General features: G+C 46.5%; 2 protein-coding genes across 2 annotated transcripts; one reads left to right on the forward strand and one right to left on the reverse strand.

Moving 5' to 3' along the window:
• Positions 1 to 308: 308 nt before the first annotated feature.
• Positions 309 to 19,304, reverse strand: NCAPH2 (non-SMC condensin II complex subunit H2). The gene is made up of 21 exons (XM_032957943.2): positions 19,154 to 19,304; positions 18,054 to 18,161; positions 16,958 to 17,059; positions 16,510 to 16,565; positions 16,179 to 16,260; positions 15,318 to 15,386; positions 15,013 to 15,092; positions 14,196 to 14,359; positions 13,095 to 13,205; positions 12,829 to 12,914; positions 12,312 to 12,395; positions 10,683 to 10,749; positions 10,281 to 10,385; positions 10,086 to 10,139; positions 9,269 to 9,339; positions 7,964 to 8,144; positions 6,003 to 6,077; positions 4,192 to 4,238; positions 3,885 to 3,986; positions 2,672 to 2,821; positions 309 to 2,017 (listed from the first exon to the last, which is right to left on the reverse strand). Exons 2-21 carry the CDS (start codon positions 18,159 to 18,161, stop codon positions 1,871 to 1,873), a joined length of 1,941 nt encoding a protein of 646 aa, XP_032813834.2. The 5' UTR covers positions 19,154 to 19,304; the 3' UTR covers positions 309 to 1,870.
• A 589-nt stretch (positions 19,305 to 19,893) lies between these two features.
• On the forward strand, positions 19,894 to 27,272 carry UBE2M (ubiquitin conjugating enzyme E2 M). Its single transcript, XM_032957981.2, has 6 exons — positions 19,894 to 20,259; positions 22,584 to 22,678; positions 23,766 to 23,804; positions 24,649 to 24,752; positions 25,747 to 25,810; positions 26,102 to 27,272. Exons 1-6 carry the CDS (start codon positions 20,154 to 20,156, stop codon positions 26,240 to 26,242), a joined length of 549 nt encoding a protein of 182 aa, XP_032813872.1. The 5' UTR covers positions 19,894 to 20,153; the 3' UTR covers positions 26,243 to 27,272.
• The last annotated feature ends 677 nt before the right edge of the window (positions 27,273 to 27,949 follow it).

Raw genomic sequence — 27,949 nt, forward strand, 5'->3', positions numbered from 1 at the left:
GAATCCCTGCAGTCACGAAAGCTTTAATTCGAAATTTAACTTGATCTTGGTAAAACTTGGAAAGGTGTACCGGGATGAGTCGCATAAGGCCTGGTTGTTTGAGAAACCGTCTTTATGCGTTCCGTAACTGTGCATTTTTTTCTTCATCTTTCATTTTCAGACTTTATTACAAATGTTATCTATGTCATACTCTTTGGTTCTTTCTATCTATGTCATGTTAAGCCGATGATTGCTAAGTGTAATCCCAATAGATTATCTTCCAATATGGACCATGACGCGAGTACACAATGGCATAGCACACTTCTAAAAGAGATGGAAAGCATTTTATTAATACATCTGCAATAATTACCAGGGTGGCCTGTCAGATTCGAACCATGAACCTCTGCAACAACAGGTGAACGCACGACTGCTGGGTCATGTCACCGTCCATGTCAATATAACTACCATAAACATTATTTAGTTTGAACCAAACTTTACCAAAAAATTATTAGGGGCTTATTACCAAATTCATCAAAGGGTTTCTCACAATTGGAGACACAAACCTGAGCAAGTGTCGCTATTGTTAATTCATTCTCAAGGACAAACGCTTTTTGTAAAGCTGTGCATAATCTGTGTACGGATGACTGTTTTATTTAACTTATTTATGTTCTGATTTAAAGCTTTCGTGACTGCAGGGATTCATATTCTTGGTTCTTTCGGTAGTCACGTAGAAGGGAAAACAATAAAATACAAAATATTGTTTTATATTTTGTTTCCCTTCTACGTGACTTTACCGAAAGAACCAAGAATATTATTTATGTTCATTTACGAGAGGAGTGGGATTGAGATACAGGAGGGCAGAGAGGATGAAGGAGATGGCAGCAAGTGAACACTGAGAACCAACACACTTGAGGCTGGACTGGAGCGGTCGCCACTAATATTTTCTACTTGCAACGTGTGCACAGTATTCGCTCGCTCGTGAAGAGAGAACGGCTCGAAGACCCGCGGAACCAGACAAGTGGGAAAGGAAGTAAGGCGGTGAGCGGGTACCATATCCCCCCCCCCCACCACCCCATCCAAGCTCTGTCGTTCACGAGATATTAAGGTGTTATCGGACATTTAATGAGTTTATGTTTTGACAACCCAACAGCATTACAGACAATGCAGGCTGCAGCAGTCACGTGGACTCTTATTCGGTGGAGTTTAACTACTGTGGGTTAATTAATTACATATTGACTTGTGGATTATTTCCTGGTAGTTGCCGCATTGCAGTTGTTCATAAACTTGACTAAGTTATAAGCAAGTTTAGTTTTTGCATGTTGAATGCCATGCTTATAGACACAGGCACTACAACTAAAACAAGTATAAAAAATATAGTACACACTATTTATACGAGGCAAACTGCTACATATTTGTTGTTTTGCAACAGAAGCATTAACTAAGGATTATTGTGAACTTAAAGTATATTTACGGTACATCTAGTGACTAAAAACTCGACAATACCCATCGTTCAAATCCACATTTATTGTTAAAGTGGACACCTCGTCTTCTGAACACTTTTCAGTGTTGTAGGACACATTCCTATAAAAGCAAGGCAATACATGACATCAGTTTAAGTCAGGAACACATAGACCAAGGCTCTGACCGTAATTCCCAGTTTCTTAGAATGTATCCTCAAAATTAAGATGACAAAATATTGTTTCATAGAATTGAGCTTCAATATGATCCTCAATCCCAGTCTCCTGAAACAGTTACAACCAAACCGAGTTGGAGATTCAAATCTGGTCTGTAACCAAGTCCTAAGACACTTCCCTGAAGCCGACGAGAGAGACGGGTGCAAGTATGACGATTTGCGCAAAAGTCGCCGTCGTCGTTGATGCCGCCACTAATTTTATCTGGCACTGCGAGCGAGCGAGGGAGCCTGGTATGTCTCGATCCGCTCCCGCACCAGCTCTCGCGACAGCAGCGTCAGCTCCATGGTGTCGAGGGCCTCGTGCAGCACTCCGGTGGTGCCCACCGCCACGTTGCCATCATTCGCCTGGGGCGGGGGAGCGCGCATTGGTTTCAGGAGCCCCACTCAACGCAATCGCACGCTCGTGTGTGTGCGTGTGCACACAAAAAGACAAAGATCGCCCGTATAGACTATTGTGGCACGGCACACCTATGAAGGCTGGGCAGCACGGCACACGAGGGGGTGCTTGGCCAGCACCACGCCCAGCCACCTTTGTCTCCCTCGTGGCAATTACACACCGCACCAGGTATTCATTTAATGACGAGTCGACCTAGGGGAGGCCCAGGACCTGTTCAGTTCATCGTCACTGGTGTTCGCTAACCGCGACACGCTACAGAGTGACAACACAAAGATATCCCATATAGACTTAACAGACTGTTGAGGCAAGTGCTGTTAGCGAGCACCTATGAAGGTCGGCATGGTACACGAGGGGGTGGGTGGCCAGCACCACGCCTGACCGCTTTTGTCTCCTGAGTGGCGATGTTTTTACACACCGCACTAGGTACCCATTTGAGGCTGAGTCTACCTAGGGGAGGCCCGGAACCGGTTCAGATAATCGTCAACGGTGTCGGCTGTGAGCGGGAATTGACCTCGAGTGGCCAGGTGAGTAGCGCTCCACGCTACCCGTTACGCTACCGCTCTCCAGTGCACACAGATACACACAAACCCACCCACTCTCACCAGCTGTAAGCAGGCGAGCATGTAGCGGCACGCCTCGAAGGGCTCGTGGTCTTTCACGATGTCTGCGAAGCGCATGGATTGGCTGTTGCGCTCAAACCTGCCGATCACGCGGTCGCAGTACGAGCCGATGTCGCACGACCCGCGATCCTCCTATGCCCAACACCGGCGGAAGGAAAACATATCATCATTGTTATTGCCCATGATGTATCCACTGATGGCTGGATGATGGCCTTACAATCCTATAACTACCTCTTACGGTCTGACGATGCAACAGTTTATATAGTACCTGCACACGAGCTGGTTCTATCGCTCCCATACGTTCTCTTAGGCGTGTTCCCACCTTTGACTGCTACTCCATCGTTCGTCTTGACCACCAGCCATTACTTCCTGCCCAAGCCCCATTTAATTTTCTTCGGTCAATATGCCTTTAACTTGCATACCTTTTCTTATAACGTGTTCCTGTTTGTCTCTAAATGTAATTCTAAGCAATGCACTTCTCCATGCTTCTTTACACGCTCTTCCGCTTTTGTATAATTTTCTTCGTAAATGTTCACGTATCCGATGCGTATGTCAAAGCATAGGTCCTATTTTAGGTAAAATGGTATGTTAGTTTTCAGTATCAAGTTCAGCTTTCCAAACCTGCTCCTAACCCGCTCTCGTCCATCCATTAATTTTATGATATTGATGCCGGCTTGCCTTCAGTAACTGCCCGACGTATTTTCTAGTTGTGTCCCTCTCACAAATATCTTCAATTCATTATCTTCAAATACAGTTCTTCTTTTCCACCCAATTGTCCTCCCAGCATCGTGTTGTTACGAGGTAACTCTTGCAACACAGACATCAGTGTAATATCACCCCATGTGACAGAATGAGGTTCTGGAAGATGTCACTGAACTACAACCGTATTCTGCGGATGAGAACATGAGACTTCCCCCTCCCCCACCCCCCCGTATTTTCAAGAAAAATGTCCGAGCAGAGCACTTGAAAGTAGAATCTATCTTGCTTTGAACTAGGACCCATATCTAAGAGGGGCCCCTTGCCTATAAACATCTGGCAGTTCACCAGCACTGGTTCAGGCAAGCCTGACTCTTAAGCAAACAGTTGTGCAACTTCTCTCAGCAACAAGCCGTGAATAACCATTTTAGTTGCATGCAACCAAGTTACGCAACTAATTATTATTAAGGTGTGGACCCGGCTTTATGATCGTCCTCACCTGCAGCTGTAGCGTGGGCATTATCATCTCATCCCAATCTCGGATTCTCCGTGACAAAGCTGTGTCCTGCGCATAGCCTGCCGAGGCAGCCATGTATATTTCCTAAACACACACACGCATGGATACAGTACAAATATAAATGTATATAGGGTGGTGATGTGGCCGAGCGATAGCATGTTCTACCGCTTGTTGCAGTTATTGGGAAATTGCTAAATGGGAAAAAGCAATCTCAACATAGCCACTTACTGAATATTTGTTTTTGTTTAACCATCAATGTCTTGGGTTTTAACACCGGTGCTGTCCTTACCACATTACGTATCACTAGCTCCTCAAACTTCAGCTGTTCTTCATTTCCTATGAAATATAACACAGAAATTAAACATACATGAATACACACAGACACTTGCAATTATGCGTTCGGCTATATGCTGTCACGTGGCGAAAAAAATAATCCATTTGAAACTCTCACATCAAGCATCGCACCATCCTGTGGCAGAGAACAGCACTGGGAGATGGCTTCAAAGAACCACTTCTAAAATGACCTCAATAGGCCTCTTTATACACACTAGGAGAACATATTAATACCATGTTGCATAAAAATCACTTCACATACGTCAATTGCTATACTTAAGAATCTCGTACAATCATGGAGTAACTGAAATCTAGATTCAAACCCAGGTAAACAATGGTAACAAAAGCTATAAGCACAGGTCCGGCACTCTTTACAGCCGAGCCAGCATTGGAAATTCCACATTGTTATGCCAGAGACATGTTCCTGCAATTTTATCTCTATCGAGCTTTCAGTTTAATGTGACGAGATTAATAATCATTTCAGAACTATTGCTGCGCAGTGCAACTATTTGTGTCAGAGAATGGCACACAGAAGCGGATATCACTGAGCTACTTCTGAGATCCCTTCAAGTTAACTCCGATCCAAACAGAAACTGCCCACCATGCTAGCTAAGAGTAATGTTCATCACATAACGGTCAAAACTATATTTGAATGCTCAAATCTGGATTGCATCCAAATTTAATTTGATGGGTTTTTTGTAGCTATTGGTGACCCGGCTTATGCCACCAACTCATTAAACTTGAGATATCATTTTGATGGACAGCGGTGGCCTGGGTTCAAACCTGAGAATTTTAGCGGTGTCAGCTCACCACACACTGGCTTCTGAGGCACCCAGCCACCTAAAAGTGGAACTCAGTTTATTGACCATGGAGGAAGTTCTGATTCAAACAAACACAAGCTTTGAACTCGCAACCTTCCAATTTTTAGTCAATGCAATGACCACTCTACCACCTGGCCGAATAAAAAAAAAATTAGCACCAAGTAAATATCACTATTAATCTATATCCCTGCTTACTTCACAAGGATATCATAATACTGATAAAGGCGGTCCCAGCACATAACTCAATCAACCACTCGTGCATTATTTTTACTTTACTTTAAAAAAAATGCCTTTTGGCAATGTGACAACACAGATTGCAAGTGGACTGATTTGGCAATAAACGTGAAAGGGCAAAGTGTCAAAGGAGCTTGTGGCAGCAAACGTACACTGGAGACCCGGTGCCAGGCGGTGGAAATTCCACATTTCTATGGTACAGGTCACTATCCAAAAGACAACTGTTTGTGTGCTGTGCTCCAAATTTGTATATCATAAAACCTCGGCTATCCAAACTAATAAGGTGGCGTGTCTTGGTCCAGTTAACTGAAAAGTGCAACTAGCTGCAAATCTAATGAAAACCGATGTAATAAAAACAAACCTTGTGTGTATACATATTCATTGGAATAAAATGTGCAGTGTGCATGTGTTGTGCTCTTGTGATGTTAGCCATGGCCGGACGCTGAAGTTGGGTCAACCAGGTTTGTAGCGCAGTGCGCTAACCACTACATTCTCGTTAACCGATGCACAGTATTGTATATGTGCATTAGTTCTGGCCAAATCTCACAATCCCTAGCCAAGAATTGAGATGCGATTCTTGGAATCGATCACGATTATTCACGAGATTGTGGGTTGTGGACCCGTCCTTTAAGTAGACCACAGGATGTGACGTTGCACTCAAGTGTAGTCAAATATCATCTATTTATTGTACCCGCTCATGTGAGCGAATTACCAATTTGCAGGGGCACGACGTCGCCTATGACATCATGGGGTGTGGTGTTCAAGTCATCCGCGTCACCGTAATCATCTGTGAAAGGAAAATTTTATAACGTGCAGTTCATCATCGTCACCATTATCTTAGCACGAGTCAATCGCTGGGTTTCTAAGAGAGAAGTAACGATGCATCACCATCAAGTTCAAATACATTTTGGGCTGCAAGGTGACCAGGAGATTTCAGCACAGTAATGTATTCTTGAATTCATCTGTACAAAACTTTTATCCTTCATATACAGGTTAAAGATTCATTCATAGAATTGGCTAATACTCCCAATGTGAGAACCCTCCTGAATAGAGAATTCTTGAATCAGTGAGGCTTTTCTGGATACAATCATCAGCCATGATCAATCCACTGACGGACGATATCTTCCCCACGTTCTCGCCCCCTCAGTCATACAATGCAGTAATCCATCCAGCGAATGCGCACGACTTGATGTTATCGCTGCATCTCTGCAGCAGTAGGCGTCCTCTCGGTGGCATTCACTCCTTTGGCTGCCACTCCAATGTTTGCCGTGACCACCGGAGATCATCCTTTCTAGTGACATGCCCAGCCCAAGCAAACTTTCTAAACAGTCAAAATGATACCTCCAACCATTTGTGTTGTTTTCCAATCCAGGCGTTTCTATTTTTTGTCTGTCAGTGTAATTCCACACGCGCATCTCCTCCATGCGTTTTTGCACCACTGTTGTTTCTATTTCTTCTTCATCTTTATCACCAACATTCATGTTTTGATCCATGTCACAGCAGGCGATGCGTGCAATATTCATACGGGGGATACGGTCCAGCGGAATCGCGTTGGTCGCGTGTTGCAGATAGAGATCACGGCCTCCCTCGTTAATGGGTGCGGGTGTGTAGTGGGGTGTATTGTGTCTCTGTGGTGTAGCGCCAGTGCCGAGAGAAGAGCGGTACTGTAGGTGTGGAGTTTATCTCTAGCACCGGGATGAGTACGGAACGGAAGGGCCCCTAGGGGGCATAGTTCGGGTGACAGTGAGAGAGAGGTCGGGTGAGGACATGGTAGTCTGGGTGAACCCGAGAAGGCACATGACCGGATGAGGTTGTAACGAGGGCCAAAGAGGAGGTGAGAGGGACAGGTGATGTGGGCCCAGAGTCTCGGGGAAGGATCTGAAAAGGGGCGTGGATAAGGGCGGAGCCTGGCCACGCCGCAGCCCATAAAGGCCAAGTCCCGAGAGCGATCTTGGCTGTTCGTCTCTGGGAATGGAATCCGCCGGCTATGTCTTCGGTTTTCGGGCTTCATGCACGGCATCGGGGTCCAGGCAGGTTGTTTAGCTGACCCGGTCCGAGTATATACTTATCCCGTTGAATGGTTACGTAGCTAACCGTGGTGGTCACCACCCTAAGTCATTATCCCATCGAGTGGTTATGTAGTTACGCGTGGTGGTTACCACCCTATATCGTTATCCCATCAAGTGGTTATATAGTTAACCCGTTGTATTAAGAATAAACGTGTTGCCACCAAGTTCGAGTGTGCACCTCTGTGGAACCCACAACAGGTGTATCAACCATAAAAATAAGCGCCGTTTGATTTATGGTGGAAATTAAAGATGCTGTAACATTATGTGACTAAGTCTCAGCTATGTAAGCCGGCGTCAATGTTTACGTTTGGCAAATTTTAAAAAGCGCTTGCAAAATTCTTAATTGGGAAACACATAATAACTGTCATACTTTTTTCGCATCGTACGTAGCCATTCGTGCTAATCAGGTGCGGCCCTACTGCAAAGAATTGCAGGAGCCTCCTGAAAAGGTCTTGAGACTCATTGAGTCTTTTCAGGGTAAACAAATGTAATAATAATGTATCATTATAATTGGATAAACAAATTGTATTATTGTTACCATTACTATTATCCCATGCCGGGTGTGTTGGGCCGGGTGTGTGTTGGGCTGAGTGCATGCTGGTACCAAGGCCGTATGGTAGATCTTGAAAATCAGGATCTCGCCCGATCTCTCGGACGCCAGGGATTGATTCTCCCCTGGCACCCTGTCCCTGGTTGCCACCATCTCCGCCGCCACCAATATCATCGCCATCATCATCGCTGTCCGCACGAGTGATGTCCTGGGCGTGGGGCTTCCCGGCCAGGAGCTACCGGATTCAACCGACAACACAAGGGAGGTGAATATACGGCGGCGTTCGATGGACAGCACTCTGCCACGATTGTTAACCAATTACCGCATTTTTGGGATTATAAGTAGCTCCAGAAAGTAAGGCGCATCCTGAACTTTTGCTTTAAAGTGCATGAAAAAAAGTCTGTCTTATAATCTGCAGAAATACAGTAGCAGTGATCAAAACTTAAATTCTCTCCTTCTTCAGCTAAGCATGAGGCTGAGCCAGGAGTGTAAATGTCTCATTCCCATGGTGGAGTCAAGCCAATCCATTCATAATACCTATGGAATAACCTACCTGAATAAATACACTCAAGCGACACCACCACTGCATTAAAATTACAAGTAAAAACATACCTTTTAACGCCTGCCTACAACAATTAACTTACAACCATATTTTGTGTGATGATGGTCGTGGCGAGGATGGTGGTGGGGAATTAATTTAAGATTTATGTTTGTGCTTTTAAATTGTATTTTATACTTTATAAATCATTTTGTTGGATTTTAGTGTGTTTGATGTAATAGTGCCTTGCATGGCAGATCTACGGCAGAAAGGTGTCACAGATTAATACAAAAAATACTCGACTTGAATCCAATGGATTCATCGATGAAAATGTATTATGCTTACAATAAAACATGCATCGAATCGCAGATGTGAACTGTACATACAGCCTCAATGCTAACCTACAGCTTCTATATGAACCCACAGCCTGAACAAGAACCCATGGCCTCAATATGAACCCATAGCCCCAAAACGAACCCACAACTTCAACAATGACCCACAGTATCAATGTCAAGACAAGACTAAACCACAGCCTGGACAATGACCCACAGCCTCAAAACTAACCCACAAAGCCTCAACACTAACCCACAGCCACTTTGACTTCGACTTGACAACCTAAGAAAAGCCAACCACTACTTTTGTTGATGAGCACCATGACCGGGTGTTGAACTCAGGCTCCTGGGATAGCAGCAAAGTGTGTGAACCACACGTGGACACAAGCATAAGGACACATGCGCTCGTGCATGCGTAGATCACAGAGGTTGAGGCATCACGCATAAAAGCGCGGAGGCTTTTGAGAAGACTGTCGCGGCGTCACTCACCAGTTTCTTTTGAATCTTAAGCTGTGTGGCCATTGCCTTCCGCATGTTCGTCCAATACAATTCTTCCAGTTCTGTGGGTGGATCATGCACCGAATAATGGTATGTAACATGCACCTGGACAGGCCTTTTATCAATTCACTGCTGGATGAGAGCCACTCCATGCCATATGGGTCATGGGGATTATGTGACCATACCTCACTTCATTTGTCGGTGCGGGTTGGAGAAGCATTATAGAAATGATAGTGCTCCTATCGTACATATGTCATCATCATCATTCGCCATGATCTACCCACTGCTAGTTGAAAGTCACCACCATTCACTAACGGATGTACTTCGGCATTTGATAAGCATTTAAAAATTCACCACCCCACAACCAGCGATTCTAAGAAATGGCACAATTTTGGGTCGCGATACGATTCAAAGAATCAACTTTTTTCTTGTGTTTATCTTATAATTTGTATTGTTTGACTTTTTATTCTGGAGTTTGTTTTGTAAGCAACAAATTGGAAGAAAAAAACGCCGTCCACATACATGAGAAATCATACAATTTAATTTTTCCTGCATTTTGATCCTGCGGCCAAGATCTGGGGCATTCCCTGATGTGATCACTCTGATGTGACATGATGTTAACTCTGACATGACGTGATGTTAACTCTGACGTGATGTTAACTCTGACGTGACGTAACGTTAAGTCTGCTGACTCAAGTAGTTTTGGAATAGAAGTTTCTTCAACTCTTGATTTAACCGAGATGACCACGAGATCAAGAAAAGATCAGTGATCAAACCAAAAATGTTGAATGAGCGAACAGTATATTACCAGAGAAACTCAGAAGTGAGGTCTTTTTCCACAGAGGAGCAGCCATAGCTTTGTCTGACAAGATAAAACGTGAAACAAAAAAAATATTAGGACTGTAACAATTATACGTTTAGCTTGTAACTGTGATGATGAAGAACCATTGCCATATATGTTACCCACCTATGAAAGATAGTGAATGGCGATTACATCACTTACATGCCTTTGTGAACCAGTCATTGAAGCGCATGAGTTCTACTGCCCGCTTCCTCTTCTGCTTGGTGGCTTTCGGGTCCAATCCAGGTGGAAGTGAGAAGGTTCGCCCTGAAAGTGATTGTCATCATCATTGCAGCAGCAGCAACAGAATCATTATCAAAGCAGCAGAACCAAAATTATCAACATCCCTATCAGAAGCATCAAAATCGTTAGCAGCAACATTATTGAGCAACAGCTCCAAATTTAGTTTCATAATCATTTTCAACTTCATCGCCATTATCAGCAGCATATCATCATCATCATTATTATCCTCACCATCATAATCACAACCACCTCCATAATCATCCCCACCATCGTCACCTCCTTACAATCACCGTGGTTCTGGTTTCAATGTGCACGCCTCACCTTTTACAAAGGGCTTCTCTGGTGGCCCCTCAGCAAATATATCCATGTTCCCCCAAGGGTCAACTGCCTAACACAATGCACGCACATTGATTGATATATCATTACCATCATTTGGTTTTATGGACTGAATTTGGCAGTGAAATTGCTGACCAATCGATCGTTCGCTACTTGTTGCAGAGGTTCATGGTTCGAGCCCATGGCCACCCTGGTTAATTACTGGAGGTGTATGAACCATATATATGTACCGTCTGCTTCACAGCGGATGTTAAATATCCCGTGAAGTAATTTGGGGAAAGAGTAGGACACGTGCTGATGTCACAGTCCTAATTTCGAAAATAAATGAACTAATTGGGTAAATCATATTCTTGCGTCTTTTGGTAAAGTCACGTAAATAGGTTCAAAGATAATAAAAAAAAACAGAAAACTACAACGTTTCGATCGCAACGCAAGCGGTCGTCTTCAGGAAAAGGGGGATTAGCTTCCAAGGGAAACTGTTTATAAGGGTTTGAAATGGGCATAGCCCAAATGTCAGCAGCCAGGTTCGATTTAACACAGTACGTAAAATTCGTAATCTGATCCCATCTGTGAAGGATGTGATCCCTGACATGCAATACCCCAGCGTCTACAAACTAAGCTGTGTCTGCGGCAGTAGTTACATTGGGGAAACTAAGCGACATGTCTCTGACCGTGTTCGTGAACATAAGGCAGATCTGAACACTCGGCCGTGGCTGATCATTGTTTTAATGCGGTGGGCTCACACGAAATTAATTTCTCTAAGACGAAGGTACTTTGCAAGCCCACTGGCTATCAACAAATATTCGTTCATGAAGCTATCCATATATATAGACACAGACACAATTTCAACCAAGAAGATGGGTACAAACTGAGTAATAATTGGAAGGACGTTATAAACCAGTTTAAGTCATAATTGGCTATGATGTTCCCATCCTACCACCTTCCGATGTTAGTTGTGCTTTACGCCCATTTCAAACTTGCGCTTTCACAGTCACTTCAAGCGCCGACCCCTTGGTTGCGGCTCTGCGATCTCCATCAACATGCTAATCTCTCTTTAACATGCTAATTTTCACCTGGAAGCCCTTTTGATTAGTGGAAAACGAACCACCGCCGGGCTCGCTGCCGAACACTTACATTATCATTGGCTGTTGACATTTGGGCTACGCCCATTTCAAACCCTTATAAACAGTTTCCCTTGGAAGCTAACCCCCCTTTTCCTGAAGACGACTGCTTGCGTTGCGATCGAAACGTCGTAGTTTTCTGTTTTATTTTATTTTCTTTGAAACTATCTACGCGACTTTACCGAAATACCCAATGATATTAGTTCCTGCAGTCACGAAAGCTTTAAGTCACGATTAATTGGGTAAAACCAAAGAGTAACATTGCCTCTTTTGGCAGATTATACCCGTCTGCATAGAGGCCTTCGTGCGAGCCTTGTGCTATAAGAAATGACACAAATACCAAGTGTACTCATCATTAAAACATGTTTCTCCCTCTTCAAGCAAGTAAACGGGACAGGACCTATCGTCGTTGGTGGCCTTTAGCCAGTGGCAGAAATTCCACATTCTCATGGGAAGAGCCAGGCTCTTTGCAGAACCACAAGTGATGAGTTACCTGTGGTTTTGTTGGGGGTGCTTTCTCTCCGAATTCTCTGATCGGTCTCTCTCTCAGCATGTAACCCTTGTTTTCAGGCCTGACCTAGATAACAAAACACAAAGATCACCAGTGCAGCACTCTCAAAGCTCAACAATTGAACGGCATGCAAAGCAATGCTAGCTTGCTATTAATTGCGTCTCCACGCGGTGCGGATGTGTCATGTGCCAGGCAGTCCCAGTCTAGTACCATATTGCACGGCCACTACCGTAGCATTGGATTTATGTGTTCCAGAATTCACTTAGGATTTTTGGTGGTTTCACTGTGTATTTCTACCTTTTTTCATATAAATAAGTAATGCACATTCGTACAAGATATGCAATAAAAATAAGATTAAGAGCTGTAAATGAGCTAAATGTGGTCTTCACAATAATAATCAGTACTGTTTACGAAATCGGTCACTGTTATTTTTAGAGCACCCGCATTCATGGCACACACACACTGGTAAAGGGTGCGCACATATAGTGAAAGCACATACCTGTTGTCTGTCTATCACCTCCTCAGCGGCCGCAGGGTCATCTCTTGGATCAAGCTCTTCAAGCGGTGGCAAGTCATCCATGTCGTCTAAACAGAGAGAGCATGGGATGTGCATGCGCACACATCGTTTATCCACTGCTGGATGAAGGCCTCCTCACAACATCACGGAGGTTATCTTCTTGGGTACTCGTATTTTACGTCTGTTTTAAGTGTAATTTCCCCTCAATTGTTTTTAAATTACGGAGTTTGGGTGGCTATTACACTTACCATGTCCATCTGCATCAGCCAGAGGCAGGAAACCCACGTTGTTGCCATTGTCACCACCTCCGTTTCCCGCGTTGCTGCCGATGGCTTTTTGCAAAGCCGAGAATTCTTCATCTACAACAAAGACACCAAAACAATTAAAAATCCTTTCACAGGTGCAGTGCAACGTCAAATGGATTTTTAATCACTTGGGGTTTGTGCATTTCATTTTTATAGGGATCTGTAGCTTTGAACGGAACACCAATCAATCCACCAGTCAGTACGTTATTCTACCACTTGGTAAAAATGTACCTTTCAATGTCTTAACGAACACACAACCTCAAAAAACCAAATGAGTGCTACTTTACAAAACTCATTATGCACCATCTTACAGAACTGTGGCCAACCCATGAATAATAATTCAGTATATTTAGCATTTGCACCATTATTATAGGTCAAGGCTTTCACAACAGCGCCATAGATTTTCAATATTGTGGATTTGCTCTCCAACACACCGGTGTGCTGTACTAATACTGAATTGGCATGTTTTGTTTACGTGACAAACCTTACTAATTGGTCGTGTTGGGTGGTGGTGGGTTTAACGACACATTTATATTTATGCGATCTAACCCAAAAAAAGACCTGTATTAACAGCGCCATGTTTCACAAACATATAGCCTTCAATAGTTTCACAGAAAGGGGCAATAATGCTTCTGTGCAATCCAAATGGAGTAGTTTGCAGGTAATTTTTCTAATTTTGGAAAATTTGGACCATAACACCAGCATACAATGACCTACTGGTATTCGAATGTCAGTGTGCTGTAGATGGTGTATATTTTTTTTAGTTAATAGTTAATACACCTGCAGTAATAACCAAGGGCGGCCTGCCGGATTCGAACCACGAACCTCTACAGCATGAGCCGAACGCGCTACCGCTGGGCCACGTCACTGCATAAACACACGGGGAGCTTAATTTAATTCTGAAAGACGCTCTGGAAAAGCCCACAGTTGCGTATGATGAACACTTCAGAGAAGCAACACTCAACACGCAGTCCTGCCAGGTAAACCGCACTCGGGCAGGCGTACAGGAGACTGCTTATCCTCGCCACTGCCTGCTTGCCGCACCTATGGCATCCTGACAGTGGAGCGCGTTGAGGGCCGTGTTGGCGATCGTGGTGCCGTCCACAGAAGAGAGGCCGCTCAGCTCCAGCATGAAGACTCCCGTGTGGTGCGGCGTGCTCGTGTTCATGCGGAAGTCCTTGCGGCTGGCCAGCAGCTCCCCCTTCTGGCTGCATGCAGAGACGCAATCAAATGGGGCGAGGCGTTGGCACGCGGTGGTGGCAGAGACATCCGGAACGCAAGCACAAGCGTGTGGGCGCGTGTGGGCACGTGGGATCGTGGGCACACAAACACGAGCAAGTGTGTGCAATTCAAATTGTACAGCATCGAACTAAATGGAACCGTATCTCAAAATGACTCGCAAACGAGTAAAAGTAATGTGAGTTAAAATATAGGGAGCATATAAACAGGTACAGCTACACTGACAGCCCACCACATGGGGTACAAGATGCACTTTTTTCCCGTTTAAAAAACTAAAAATATTATAATCTGGTGGTAGCTGTGTGTCTGGGTGACCAAATTAATATAACTTTCTTGACAGAGAGTAAAAATGTTAGATGCATCTTACTTTCCAGACAATCTTATAATCTGGAGAATACGGTATACGCTATATATTTTAATTGCTGTTGTTAAGCTATCAGTCTTACAAACGCGATTCGCTCGCTTGTAATCCAAGTGTGGCCCTCCTGGTTGGGCTAAGTGTAGAGCCTTTCTTCTCTGAACCTTTTGCCACATACTAGAAAATGTATCTTCAGGAGCCCAGTAGAGCATGGTGAAATATTCAAAGAGGCAATGCTCAACAACGCCTGCACGACGCAGGTACCTGTAGAGAGGGGTTCCCTGTCGCTCGACCTCATCCGTTGGGATCAGGCACATGGGTATGAGGGGCATGATGCTTGTGTGCTGCAGGAGAACACGCGCAACACTTTTGAAGAAGAGGCAAGAAACAAATTCTCCCCGTCACCAACTCGCCCGCAATTACCCCGATCTCATCAGATCTCGGAGGGCGAAGCAAGTTTGAGTCGGGACGGCGTTGGGTTGGGCGACGCCATGCAGAACACAGGTGTGTCATCATAAAGATGCAGTGGGCCATGTAAATAAGATAAAATGGTGACGTGCGTTCCCTACCAGCATGTTCTGCGGGTTATTATGCAAGTTGATGTTTGACGACGACTGAATATCATCCAGGCTCAAGAACTGGAAAAAAACAAACCCAGTCAAGGCTGAAGTCACTCGGTAAAACACCAGACTTCCACATCAGAAAACTACACATGCGTTATAGTTTAGTTTCCCCCATAGGAAGATGCGTCTTTGCACACTTTTCTGCCTTTGTTCCATTTCCTTTGTCAAAGCCATGTTTCTGATACACATATCATAGCAGGTAATACACGCTGATGTGCACGCTGGGAATTACTTTGAGACAGAAAGAGGAACGCATACATGAGTTAGAGAACATAAGCAAGTTAGGGACATAATAACTACTAAGAAAAATAAGTAGGCTTGTGCAGTATGTGGCATTAGAAGGGATGATCGCCAGTGGTCAAAAATAACGACGTAACAGCAGCCAAAGGAAGGAACACGCCGGACAGAATTTCCAATGCAGAAACGGAGTGATGAAATCAACTCAAGTGTAGGTGCTAGATGGAGTGTTGTATCGCAAAACTATGGAACATGGCCATGGATTGGGCAGGCCTTCAATTGGGATGCAATGATTATGACTGTTGATGATGACATATGACTTACAAATCTTACGTCTGGTCATGATCCACAAACCCTGCATCCAAAACGTTGCACTCTGCACTTCAGTTGTGCGACTGGTTTAACCGCAGGTGTTTGGAACACAGATTCAAACCAAGATTCTCAGTGTTGCTGGCCGAGTACTCTGCAGTAGTATTATCCACACGAGACACCTGGCTACCCCAACACTTTGGGATTGGCCACTGAATGAAACTGGGGAGGGCTTAGACAATAAAAAAGCAAGGCACCTACTTCCTCCTCGTTATGCTTGTAAGCGAAAGAGGTGTCGCTGTCCACGCCCTCCTGCCCAACGTCGGTTACCTTCTGGCTTCGTCTGCGACAGAATGGCAGGACACATGACTATACCGGGCCTGATGCCCTATATGAAGCAAAATCCAGGCGAGCCGGACTAATAGGGCAGGACCCAGTTCAGTTAGCTGAAAATTGGATGAGCTGCAAATGCATTTAAAATGTAATTTCAAAAATACAATGCAGTGTACCGCAGATGTGTACGTGAAATAAATACATCAGTGCGTGGGGTGCATGCGTTTCACAAACAAAATGCTGCTCAATTTGTACTTACTTTTTGTCTGAAATCATATCCAGCGTCTGGTAAACCAGGGAGTACAAATACTCCACCTGTACACACATACACACCAAGGTTTATGGGCTTCGGTAACAAAGGCTAATTGGAACATCTATTAAGGTTGCTATATGAGCACCTACTTGGGTAAATATAGTTGCGGCTGGAGTTGAGATAATTACTAATTACAAACATAGAGTGAAACGAAGGGTGTAACGTTTGAGTTAAGGACACGACACAAGGTGCCATGCTCCCAGAGAGCCAGATACAGCATTCGCTTATAGAGTGTTGCAAATTAATTACAGAGTACGTGTTACACACATTTCAAACACGCATTGTCACACACAACATACCACACACAGCGTTTCCACACAATACCGTGGTATCGCACACACAAAAGTGCCATACACAGGGTGTGTGCGTGTTTGTCGCACACGGTGTCACGTACCTTCTTGCTGTAGATGCACGCTGAGCCCTGGATAAGCAGTGCTGCCTCGGCGAAGTTCATTGTCGTCTTTCCGCCATCGAACGAGATGACGATATTGTCCAGCTGAAGTCAGAGAGCAGCACGAATCACACACACACACACAACACATCATCACTCTTCATTCAACCACTCCGACTATTCACAGCAGCGTGTCAAAAAGCAAACGCGTATGTCCGAAAGAAATTTCGGCCAGCACGAATATTTGCTGACATCCCCGAGCCGGTGGTGGAAATTACACGTTCCCGTGGTAAGAGCCAGTCTTCCCACAGGATGAGTGCTCATTTACAACAAAGCTGCTGTACTTTTATCACACCCCCTGCTAGAGAAATGTTTGTCGCATGGCAGTCACACCGATATTTTTTGTAAAAGCTGGAGCGGTCCAGCGCTGTCCTCCAGACAGTCTCGTCCCTTCACCTGATGAAGGCCGCTTGTGTTGTGGCCGAAACGTCGTGAGAATTTTATTGTGTTATTTTATCAATTTATTATTTTATTCTCATTCTACGTGACTTTACCGAAAGACCCAAAGAAGATGAATCCTTGCAGTCACGAAAGCTTTAAACCAATGCTTAACTGCCAGATGCTTATAGGGAGGGACGCTCTCTTTAAGTTATGGGTCCTAAATTTCGATTTAAAGCTTTCGTGACTGCAGTGATTCATATTCTTGGTTCTTTTATTTTTATTATTTCCCTTCCACGTGACTTTACCGAAAGAACCAATAATTATGGGTCCTAGTTTGATAAAAAAAAACACTAGATAATACATACCACAAAAATATCATTCGTGCGATTATTTTGTGCTATGTTGAAAATCAAGGTGACGAGGATAACCAACGGGATGACAATCACGATTACGAAGGCGACAAAGATGACCGCCGAGATGATGATAAACCATGATCTTGAGAAACAGGCCCGATGATGTCAATAACGACGAAAATAATCAATACGACGACGACGACGTCAACGGTTACAATCGCCCTCTTCGCAGCAGCAACTATGTCCAGAGCGCGGACTGTGACGAGGTTGACAACGGCGAAGACGGCAACCCATGTCGCCCGCACCTCCTCGAGGTACTCCTCCAGGTGCGCCGCCACGTCCACCTCCCAGTTGCGTGTCAGGTCCCGCAGGGGGTTGAGGAGGTGGAAGAACCTCTGCTCCGGCTCCTCCATCTGTGGGTCCCGTCAGGGGAACAGATGGGCAGGGAGGGATGGGAGGGATGGGATGGAGCGATTCACAACCCTCCGTCCCTTCCACCGTCAAGGTTTTGATTTATGAATCTACGGAGTTCTACGAGAGGTTATAATATATGGCATCTGCAAATGGCGTCATGTATAATATCTATGTGACATGTACAAGCCCCCGTGTCAATCCACTGCTGGATGAGGGCCTCTCCGCACCATGCAAGTTGTGGGGGGTTATTTTGACCATACTTCACCCACAAGCTCATCGGTGTGGGTCGGAAAAGGCGAGGAGCCATGGGCGTGGGGCGCATAGAAGTACAGTATAATGGATTTGGCTACACCTACCCTCTGCTTCAGACAAAGTAGTTCAGAAGCCGCTGCCTGTAGCACCTGTTGTGGATGGTGCTAACCATCCAAGTAATACCCAGGCTCCAAAAAAGCCTGCTTAGCTTTTGCTTTGGCCGTAGGCGTAACGCATTATAACAGCACTATGATATATATGATACGCACCAATTTAAATTGTCAGCTACAGTCATTGAGGCTAACTCATAATTCGCAATATCTGATCATTCACAGAAATGTAACATTACGTAATTCTCCACTAATAATTAACATTTTCTTACATTTACTTTTGTTATTCAATTCTTAACTCACTCGACCACTGTTAGACCGTATAATACTACACGGTAATCACAACGCAGCTTGTAAATATAACTGTATTTACAACGTAAGTTATATTACAGTAGTACAGCACGGTATACTCGTATTTACCAGCATCATATATGAATGCCGCGAATACTGTTGGGAGTTTTATAACATTAAAAACTCAACAGTTCCCAGAACCACATTATACACATTGCATATATATCGCCGTTTCCCCACAACATCCGTGAGGTAAAACATTTCATTTTTAAACATACATATAATCAAAGCGACGTATTCAAAAGTGTCGGGACTGCCAACTAATGCTTAATTCTCACCACGATAATGTTTGTGTTGATAACCTCGTCAGAGAGTAAAATTTTTGTTCCACCTCAGCGCCATCCGCACCTCGTCTCGACGAGCGGATATAAATTTTCCCGCCTCTTTTTTTTAATAGCTGCCCGCGGACCGCGCCTGCGGGTGAACTCAAGACCGGACAAAACGTTTTTTGGCTTAAATTAGTACACCGAAATGATGGTAATTGCAAACGTAGAAATATTTTACTTATTGACACCCCCCCGCTATTAATATCTTATAAATAAATATTAAGGTACAAAGATGGCATCGCGGAATTTAGTTTTGACAGGCACCCATGAAGGGGTCCTACAAGGGTCCCTACTGACTGATGGCTACCATAGCAACCAGCAATAAATCGATTCCCTCTAATCTATTCAATAGATTCCACAAGCACACAAATCACTCAGATTCATACTAAATATGCAGTTATATAGCGGTTAATCGCTACTACGGATTCCAGACTCACGTATCTTCGCATTTTGCGGATCTGCAGAACTTTTTACAGTCTGCAAATTCACCCGCCTTGAGATCCCCTGATAGCCGCTGTGGAATCTGCATTCGCTTGTCAACAAGAATCGACTCCTCAGTGTGAACGAGAATCGTAATCGTTTAGAATCCACAGAATCGATCCACGCCAACAACTCGTAGCGTAAATTCAAAACGTTTTTTTTTTGTTAAACTGAAACTTTAATTTCTCCACCACGGCATCAGGCGGCGCTGAGGCGACATGGTTTCCTTGCTCGTTGGTTTTAACAAATAAAAAAAAATATTTAAACTCGGCGTTGAGCAAATAACGAACCGGTGACGTTTGACCCTTGAACCCGAACTTCCGGCGATCAGCTGTTTGTGGCAGTGACGGCGCGGCCGGGCCTCGCCGCCTCCTCCTCCTCGTCGTTGTCGTCATCGCCTCCTCCTCGTTGTCGTCGTCGTCGTCTTCCTGCTCCTCCTCGTCTCGCCCGGTTCCCCCATCGCCGCCCTGCGATGATAAAGCTCTTCTCCCTCAAGCAGCAGAAGAAGGATGACGAAGCCAGTGGCGCCAAGGCCGGCTCCAAGAAGGCGTCGGCCGCGCAGCTGCGCGTTACCAAAGGCAATGGCGCCAACCCTCGTCCTTTAGCTCGCGTCGCTTCGTTACTTTTTAAGCCGCCTCGGTACCTGCCGTCCTACCTCGTTACCTGCCGTCCTACCTCGTTACCCTTTGCGCGTTACCACGTTGCCTCGCGCCCGCCATCGTCGTTACCTCGCCCCATCGTCGTTACCTCGCCCCCCGCCTCGTCGTTACCTCGCCCCCCGCCTCGTCGTTACCTTGCCCCATCGTTACCTCGCCCCCCGCCTCGTCGTTACCTCGCCCCCCCCTCCCGCCGCCTCGTCGTTACCTTGCCCCCCCCGCCTCGTCGTTACCTTGCCCCCCCCCCCGGCTCGTCGTTACCTCGCCCCCCCCCGCCTCGTCGTAACCTCGCCCCCCCCCCATACCCCCATCGTAACCTCGCCCCCCCCCCGCCGTTACCTCGTCGCCCCGCCTCGTTCCTTTGCGTTACAATTCGCTGCGTTTCGTTCAGTTTCAATGTGCGCGAGTGCCTCTCCGCGTTACTTGGTCACGTTACGTGGCCCCCGTTGCGTGGCGTTCCGTTACATTTCTGCCCATGGCGTTACGTCGTAGTCGGTAGCAGTCGGTGTTAATCTTACGATTGTTTTACTCAGGGGAAAGGCCTCTCTGAGTCTCGTTACGTTTTTTGTTGTTGTTCCGGGAGGCTCCTGCTCACATTTCTCGCACTATGGTGATTACGAATGCTGCGTTTCCCATTCACAGGCCATTTGCCAGTTTTATTTTCTTCTTCTTCAATGTCGCACTTGTGGCACGGTGACGTCCTGCACACGATGGCCTGCACGGCTCTCCGACCCGTCTCACGGGGGGTATCTTTAACGTCGCCCGTGATTATTTCAGATTTCAGGACATTGTATTTATAGTGGAGGTGAAATCTGATGAGCTATAAAGCGCCCTTTTTCACAGATGCCCGGTAGGGGCACGGGGTTCAGAACGTTACAACAAACAAACAAACAATACAAAAAAAACACGATACGAGTGTAAAGTATATAAGGTAAACAAATCACTCCACAAACACATACAAATAAAACTAAATCATCCACATCCTACCAGGCAATGCCCACTGTGACCTGGCCACAAATGATAGCGCAACAAAGTGGTCTTATCATTTAGGGCATTTATAGCAGCAAAATCATCTAAATTATACCTGTGACGGTTTACCCGTATTTTTGCACAGGGAAATTTCGTTTTGAAGCCCATACGGCGTATAGACGTTTCAATACGGGCAAAAAAACATTTTTGTTTGTTGTTCTCGCTTGTGATGGGACCTTGTAGGATGAACGTTGAGCTTTATAAGGGGCACGGGGATGACCAATAAAGTCTGAATTGGTCTGTAATAAAGTAGAGGCACTGATAAGGGATTGACAGGTTTGCTGAATAGTCTAAGCGCATGTTTGTAAATGTGGTGGGGAAAAAACCAGAGGACCCACGAGTAGTAATAACCAGTGCGGCCTGCCGGATTCGCACCGCCAACCTCTGCGAACCCACTGCCGTCGAGCCGAAAAACACCGTCTAAATGTACTTGTGTACACGACGTGCTGGTGCGTGTTGCAGGGCGTTGTGTACACAACTCGCTTGTGCATGTTCCAGGGCGTTGTGTACACGACCTGCTTGTGCATGTTCCAGGGCGTTGTGTACACGACCTGCTTGTGCATGTTCCAGGGCGTTGCGATACATGGCAATACGTTACAATGCGTTACGGTTTTATGCAGGAGTTTTAGTCACTTCAAATCACGTTTTTACACTTAGCCACGCATTTCGTTACGCTAGAATCTGTTACGACGCATTTACCTGACAAAACCACGGGTTACATTACAGTATATTTAGGTTAAAATTAGTTGCATTACAGTGTTCGGAAGTGTTAAATACATTGCCACCCGTTACGTTGCAATCCATTACACTATTTTATAACGATGTCGTGTAGTATTGTATCCGTGTGTGAATGCACGTTTGTAACTTTGCGTGTGTATGTGTCTGTATCTGACTGTGCGGGGGGAGCGGTGGCGCAGTGGTTCGCGCGCTGCATACGAACCCGGCGGCCCGAGTTCAATTCCTACTCGCAAGCAACAACAACGGTGGCGAATATTTGAATTGGTCCAGCGCCTCCCCTAAATGAGTTCCATGGTGCGGTGTGCGAACATCGTCACTGGGGAGACGAGGGTGGTCGGGTGTGGCGATGGCTGCTCAACCCCGGTTGTGCTGCGTTGGCCTTAATAGGTGCTCGCTAACATGGCTTCCGCAGCAGTCTATCAAAAGCTTTACGGGCCACATTTGTTTCTTTGTCTTTGTGTGACCGTGTGTGTGCGCAGATATAAATGAACTGAATCTGCCCAAGACGTGTGAAGTCGTCTTTCCAGACCCAGACGATTTTCTTAACTTTAGACTCGTCATTTGCCCTGATGAGGTGGGTACTGTATAGTAAACATCATTACCATCATCATTATGCCACGCAAACGGACCACTGTAGTCTATCCATTGCTGGTTAAAAGGACTTGATTTAATTGTCACGGTCGACTTTGCGAAGAGGTCCATCGACTGTCAGATGATGGGATTACCTTTAGTTTGCAAGGGGCGGGGATTGACATCTACGTACGTTCCCAATTTAATATAATTTACAGACATCCACGTGTTCTTCCAAGTGTAATTCCATGCGTCTCTCCGTGCTTCTTCACGCACTTGCAGCGGTGGAAAGTGAAGCAGATGGGTTTGAAGCTGTAAGAGAGCGTGCAGCGGTGCGTCCCGCCTCGAAGTTACAACTTCGCGCAGTGTCGAACGTCGCGCAAGAACACGCGGAGGGTTACCAACGAGGGGGTTTTGGTGGGGTAATTCGGCCCCACGTGGCTCGTTTAGTTGCTAGGAGCAGCAGGATTGGTCCTAGAATCTCATTGGGGATTTTCGTGAAGTCTCGGTGAATGGGGCGCCACGGTGGATAGATGTAATCTTCCTCGCCTGGCATATATGCAGGAGGTCGTGGGTTCGATCCCTACCCCCTAAAGCCTGCTGTATATTTGGAGTTTGCATGTTTTCTCCGTGGTCGCCTGGAATTTTTTTTCTCCGGATCCTCCGGTTTTTTCCCTCCACATTTGGAATCGACGTGCGTTTAGAGTATTTGGCTGTTACACTTTTTTGCATAAGCCACTTTGTTGAGCTATCATTTGTGACCACGTCGCTTCTGAAAAAGAGCTGCATAGCTCAGTGGGCCCCTTACCTGGTAAAATAAAAAAATAATTTAGTTTAGAATCCACTTCCACCGCGCGTGTGGGCAGCCTGTTCCATACTTCCACCACTCATTGTGTTAAACGGTTGTCTCCTGGCCTCGTTGCTGGACTTTGCTGCACGCGGCTTCCACCTCTGGCCTCTGCTTCTCTGCTCTCTGTGTTGACATCAAAGTGTAATTTGCGTGGCAATGGCTCACCGAATCTCCAACCGCTCTATTGACTTTGTGTTTTTTTAAAGGACGTGTCTCAACTCTCTTGTTTTGCCATTCACAGGGATTTTACAAAGGTGGAAAGTTTGTGTTCAGTTTTAAGGTAAAGTAGCAGCAGTGAAAGTGAAAAAAAGCATGTGTTTCTGAGTGTATCTGCGTGTGTGTGTGTGTGTTGGCACAGTAGGGGGCACAAGTGGTGCATCAGCCAGTCATCTCAGTCAGTCGACCCGTGGCACCTGGGTCTGCCCCGTGACCTCCTGCCAGCGGGCGTTCGACACTCCACGTGGCCTCAATGTGCACATGGCCTGGCACAAGCGTCGTGGTGACGTCGCCGCCACTTAGTGGCGAATGGCGGTTGTTGTGTTGCCCAAGCGGGGAGCGCTCAACGTAGTAGTGGTTCGTGCACTGTATTACGAACCCTGGAAACTTGAGCTCTGTTCCAGCTCAGGTCAACGACGGTGGAGAATATTTGAACCGGTCCTGGGCTTCGCCTAGGTTGCCTCAGCTTTAAAATGGGTACCTGTTGCGGTGTGGAAAGATGAGCGCTGGGAAGACAAAGCTGGCCGGGTGTGGTGCTGCTGGCCACATCACCTCTCTGTGCTTTGTTTTGGTTTTAATAGGTGCTCGTTAAGAGCACTTACCCCTAGAGTCTGCGTGGCTAAATGGGGAATTTTGTCTTTGTGTGGCCTCGGGTTTACAACTGTAATACAATACAGTCGACCTGTGTTCAATTCTTGGCCATGATGAACTGCACCAATGAGTGAGACCTCACCTTGGTTTACCTGGCCAAAAATGAGTGGTGTTAACAGTGTGGTCAGCATTAGCAGTGGGGGGAGGCAAACGTGGCCACACAAGTGGTGCTTGTTAAGTGCCTCACCATGTCTTTTGTTGGCCTTAATCGGCACTTGCTGTGACCTCGTTGTGTTTGTGTGTGGTTGTCTGTTTAGGTGGGTCAGGGTTACCCACACGACCCACCCAAGGTGAAGTGCGAGACTCAGGTTTATCATCCAAACATCGACCTGGAGGGCAACGTCTGTCTCAACATCCTGCGGTAGCCACAGCATCAAATCCTCCACTCAACCAGCCACTCAATCACTCACCCTCCACTCACTCACCCAGCCACTCACTCACCCAGCCACTCACTCACTCAGCCACTCAATCACTCACCCTCCACTCACTCACCCAGCCACTCAATCACTCACCGTCCACATAAACAGCTACCAAACCTACACTCACCCAGCCACTCAATCACTCAGCCACTCAATCACTCACCCTCCACTCACTCACCCAGCCACTCACTCACTCAGCCACTCAATCACTCACCCTCCACTCACTCACCCAGCCACTCACTCACCCAGTCACTCAATCACTCACCGTCCACATAAACAGCTACCAGACCTACACTCACCCAGCCACTCAATCACTCACCCTCCACTCACTCACCCAGCCACTCAGTCAGCCACTCAATCACTCACCCAGCCACTCACTCACCCAGCCACTCAATCACTCACCCTCCACTCACTCACCCAGCCACTCACTCACTCAGCCACTCACTCACTGTCCATATAAACAGCTACCAAACCTACACTCACCCAGCCACTCAATCACTCACCGTCCACATACACAGCTACCAGACCTACACTCACCCAGCCACTCAATCACTCACCGTCCACATAAACAGCTACCAGACCTACACTCACCCAGCCACTCAATCACTTACCCACCACATACTCAGCCAAACGGCTACTCATCCAGCCGCTCACCCACCACATAATATGAAGCAGCTACTTACCCGGTCACTCATTCAGATGCTCACCCAGACAATCACCCAGCCATGCTCCCACTACAAACATCCATCTGCATAGCCACTCACACGGTCGCACACCCACTCACTTGCACACGGTAACACTCACCCAGAGCCACACAACACTGATTTGCCCAGTCATTCACTCCCCACCTGTCCACGCATGCTTCAAATCGAGCAAACCTGCTAACCCACAGATTGTTGTGGTGATGATGGTGGTGATGATGATGTTTGTTTGCAGTGAGGACTGGAAACCAGTGCTGACGATAAACTCAATTATATATGGGCTACAGTACCTATTCCTGGTGAGCAGAATCACTTGCCACATCCACCACTCACCAAACCTACCACTCACCACAACCACCATTTCTTTCATCCACCACTCTCCGCATCCACCACTCGCCGCATCCACCACTCGCCCGAGACAACGTCTTCCATGGGGGCGGAGCGACAAATTCAGCTCTTGCAATGGGCGCTAGCTGTACGAGATGGTGGCAGCGGCTTGCGGTGGGGGGGGGGAGGGGGAAGCTTTCATCTCGTCAAGGGGATAGATGATCGTGACTGACGATGACGGTGATTTCGATCTCGCGTGGCAGGAACCCAACCCCGAGGACCCGCTGAACAAGGAGGCGGCCGAGGTTCTGCAGAGCAACCGCAAGCTCTTCGAGCAGAATGTCCATCGCTCCATGCGCGGGGGATACATTGGCTCCACTTACTTTGAGCGGTGTCTCAAGTAGGGGTGGGATGGGGGGTAGCGGGTGGCGGGGGGTGCGCGCTGCCCACCGCCCGCCTTCACCCCCCAGCAGTCGCGAGGCCTCTCCCATGGATGGGCAAAGTGGGGGGGAAGGTGGGGGGGGGGGGAATACCGGGGCGGGTCGCGCGAGCGTGGTGCGACGTTTATTCCGAGCGAGATCTCGTCATTGTCTTTGAGCGCGGAGCGATTTGCTGCTCGCTTCTACCAGTCTGTCAGACATCGGAATCTGTTGGTGAACGGGGCCTTGGTTGGGCTTTGGTAGTCGCTGATAGACACCCCCGACCTCTGTTGGGCAACCGCGGCCCCGTTGGGTGACCCGGTCTCGACAAGACGGTTTCCCCGACGCGGTGTCGATGCTGGTTGCTTCCCTTTAGCGATCGTAGGCCGGGATGCGATTGGTGGAAGTCCTCCTCCGAGCTCCATGCCGATTTGGCCGATCGGGGTGCGTGCTCTTGGCACCCCTCCGTGTCGCGGGTGAAGTCGCTGGTAACATTTCACAACCGCGTCGCCCATTCGGACGCGGGCATCTCGCTCGCGGCTCACCTTGCCCAACGCAACGGGCGGCCCGGAGGGAGTTGCGGTCGACACATTTTGGCGACGCCCGCTCGGAAAAAGAAAATGGCTTCGCACGTTCGCCGTCTGTTTAAACGCAGCCGCATTCAATGATTTGGCGTAAGCGACAAGTAATACAAAAAAAAGATGAGGCCCCCCCGAAGCGTTTAAACAACAACAAAGTCTGCCAAGTTTGGGATTATTTTTGTCCATGTTATTTTAAACGTTAATGTATTTCTTTTTTTCTTTCTCTTTATTGGCTTCGTTTGCAAGGAAGGATGTTAAAGTGCTTTTTTTGCGAATTTCCTATCACCCAAAATGGATTTTGCGGACTGGGGAAATACGTTAAAGTGTGTACTGGGATGGCGTCACCGTTGTAACCGTTGTCGTCATTATCATCGTCATCTTCATCATCGTCTGAACATCAAGGTCACAATAAAGTACATTTTCAATTTATACAACCGAGCACGTTTGTTCACTCCCCACTGCTTCATCTAAAAACATTCCTCAAGTTTAATTTTGATCAGGGTCACATGGTGTGTGTGTGGTGCAGTGAGCAGCCTCTGACTGCTCTTCAGTCTTTCTGCGATGAAGGTCCATTACCAGCAACGTTGCCTAATAATGTTTTCCCTTTCAGTTCAGGGCCTTGTTGACCAAGGACAATGATCTCCAACAGGATGTTGCTGGTATATCATTTCTTTGGTGGTGGTAGTAAGACGATAGAAGGGTTTCGAGTGGTTCTTGGTTTGGTGAGTGATAAACAGCAAGTGAATTTCGTGAAGTCAGATAAACGCAGAGGCACAGAGAATGAGAACCAGAGAACTCAACATCAGGGCTGTGAAAAACGGGTGATATCCCAGGTTGAATACACAGTCGACATTTGAACCAGAGAGATATCGGAGCTGCAGGAGGGGATCACTGTGAGGTCAGTTGCTGGTAAGACCCTATTTCCATTTGGAACAGGAGATTGAGTTTTGTTTTATGGTGATGTTAAGGGCAATACCCCGGTTGTTGCAGAAGTGAATATTGAACATATATGCTCGTAAGTGTGAGCCGATTAACCACAGTACAGCAATTAGCATTTATAGATATATCCTAAGACGAGAAGATAAAGAGGAAGTACCTATCGCCAGAATGA

Source organism: Petromyzon marinus, chromosome 21 (genome assembly GCF_048934315.1).
Source record: "Petromyzon marinus isolate PM22_M1 ecotype Great Lakes invasive population chromosome 21, UKy_Petmar_22M1.pri1.0, whole genome shotgun sequence".
Classification (NCBI taxonomy): Eukaryota; Metazoa; Chordata; class Hyperoartia; order Petromyzontiformes; family Petromyzontidae; genus Petromyzon; species Petromyzon marinus.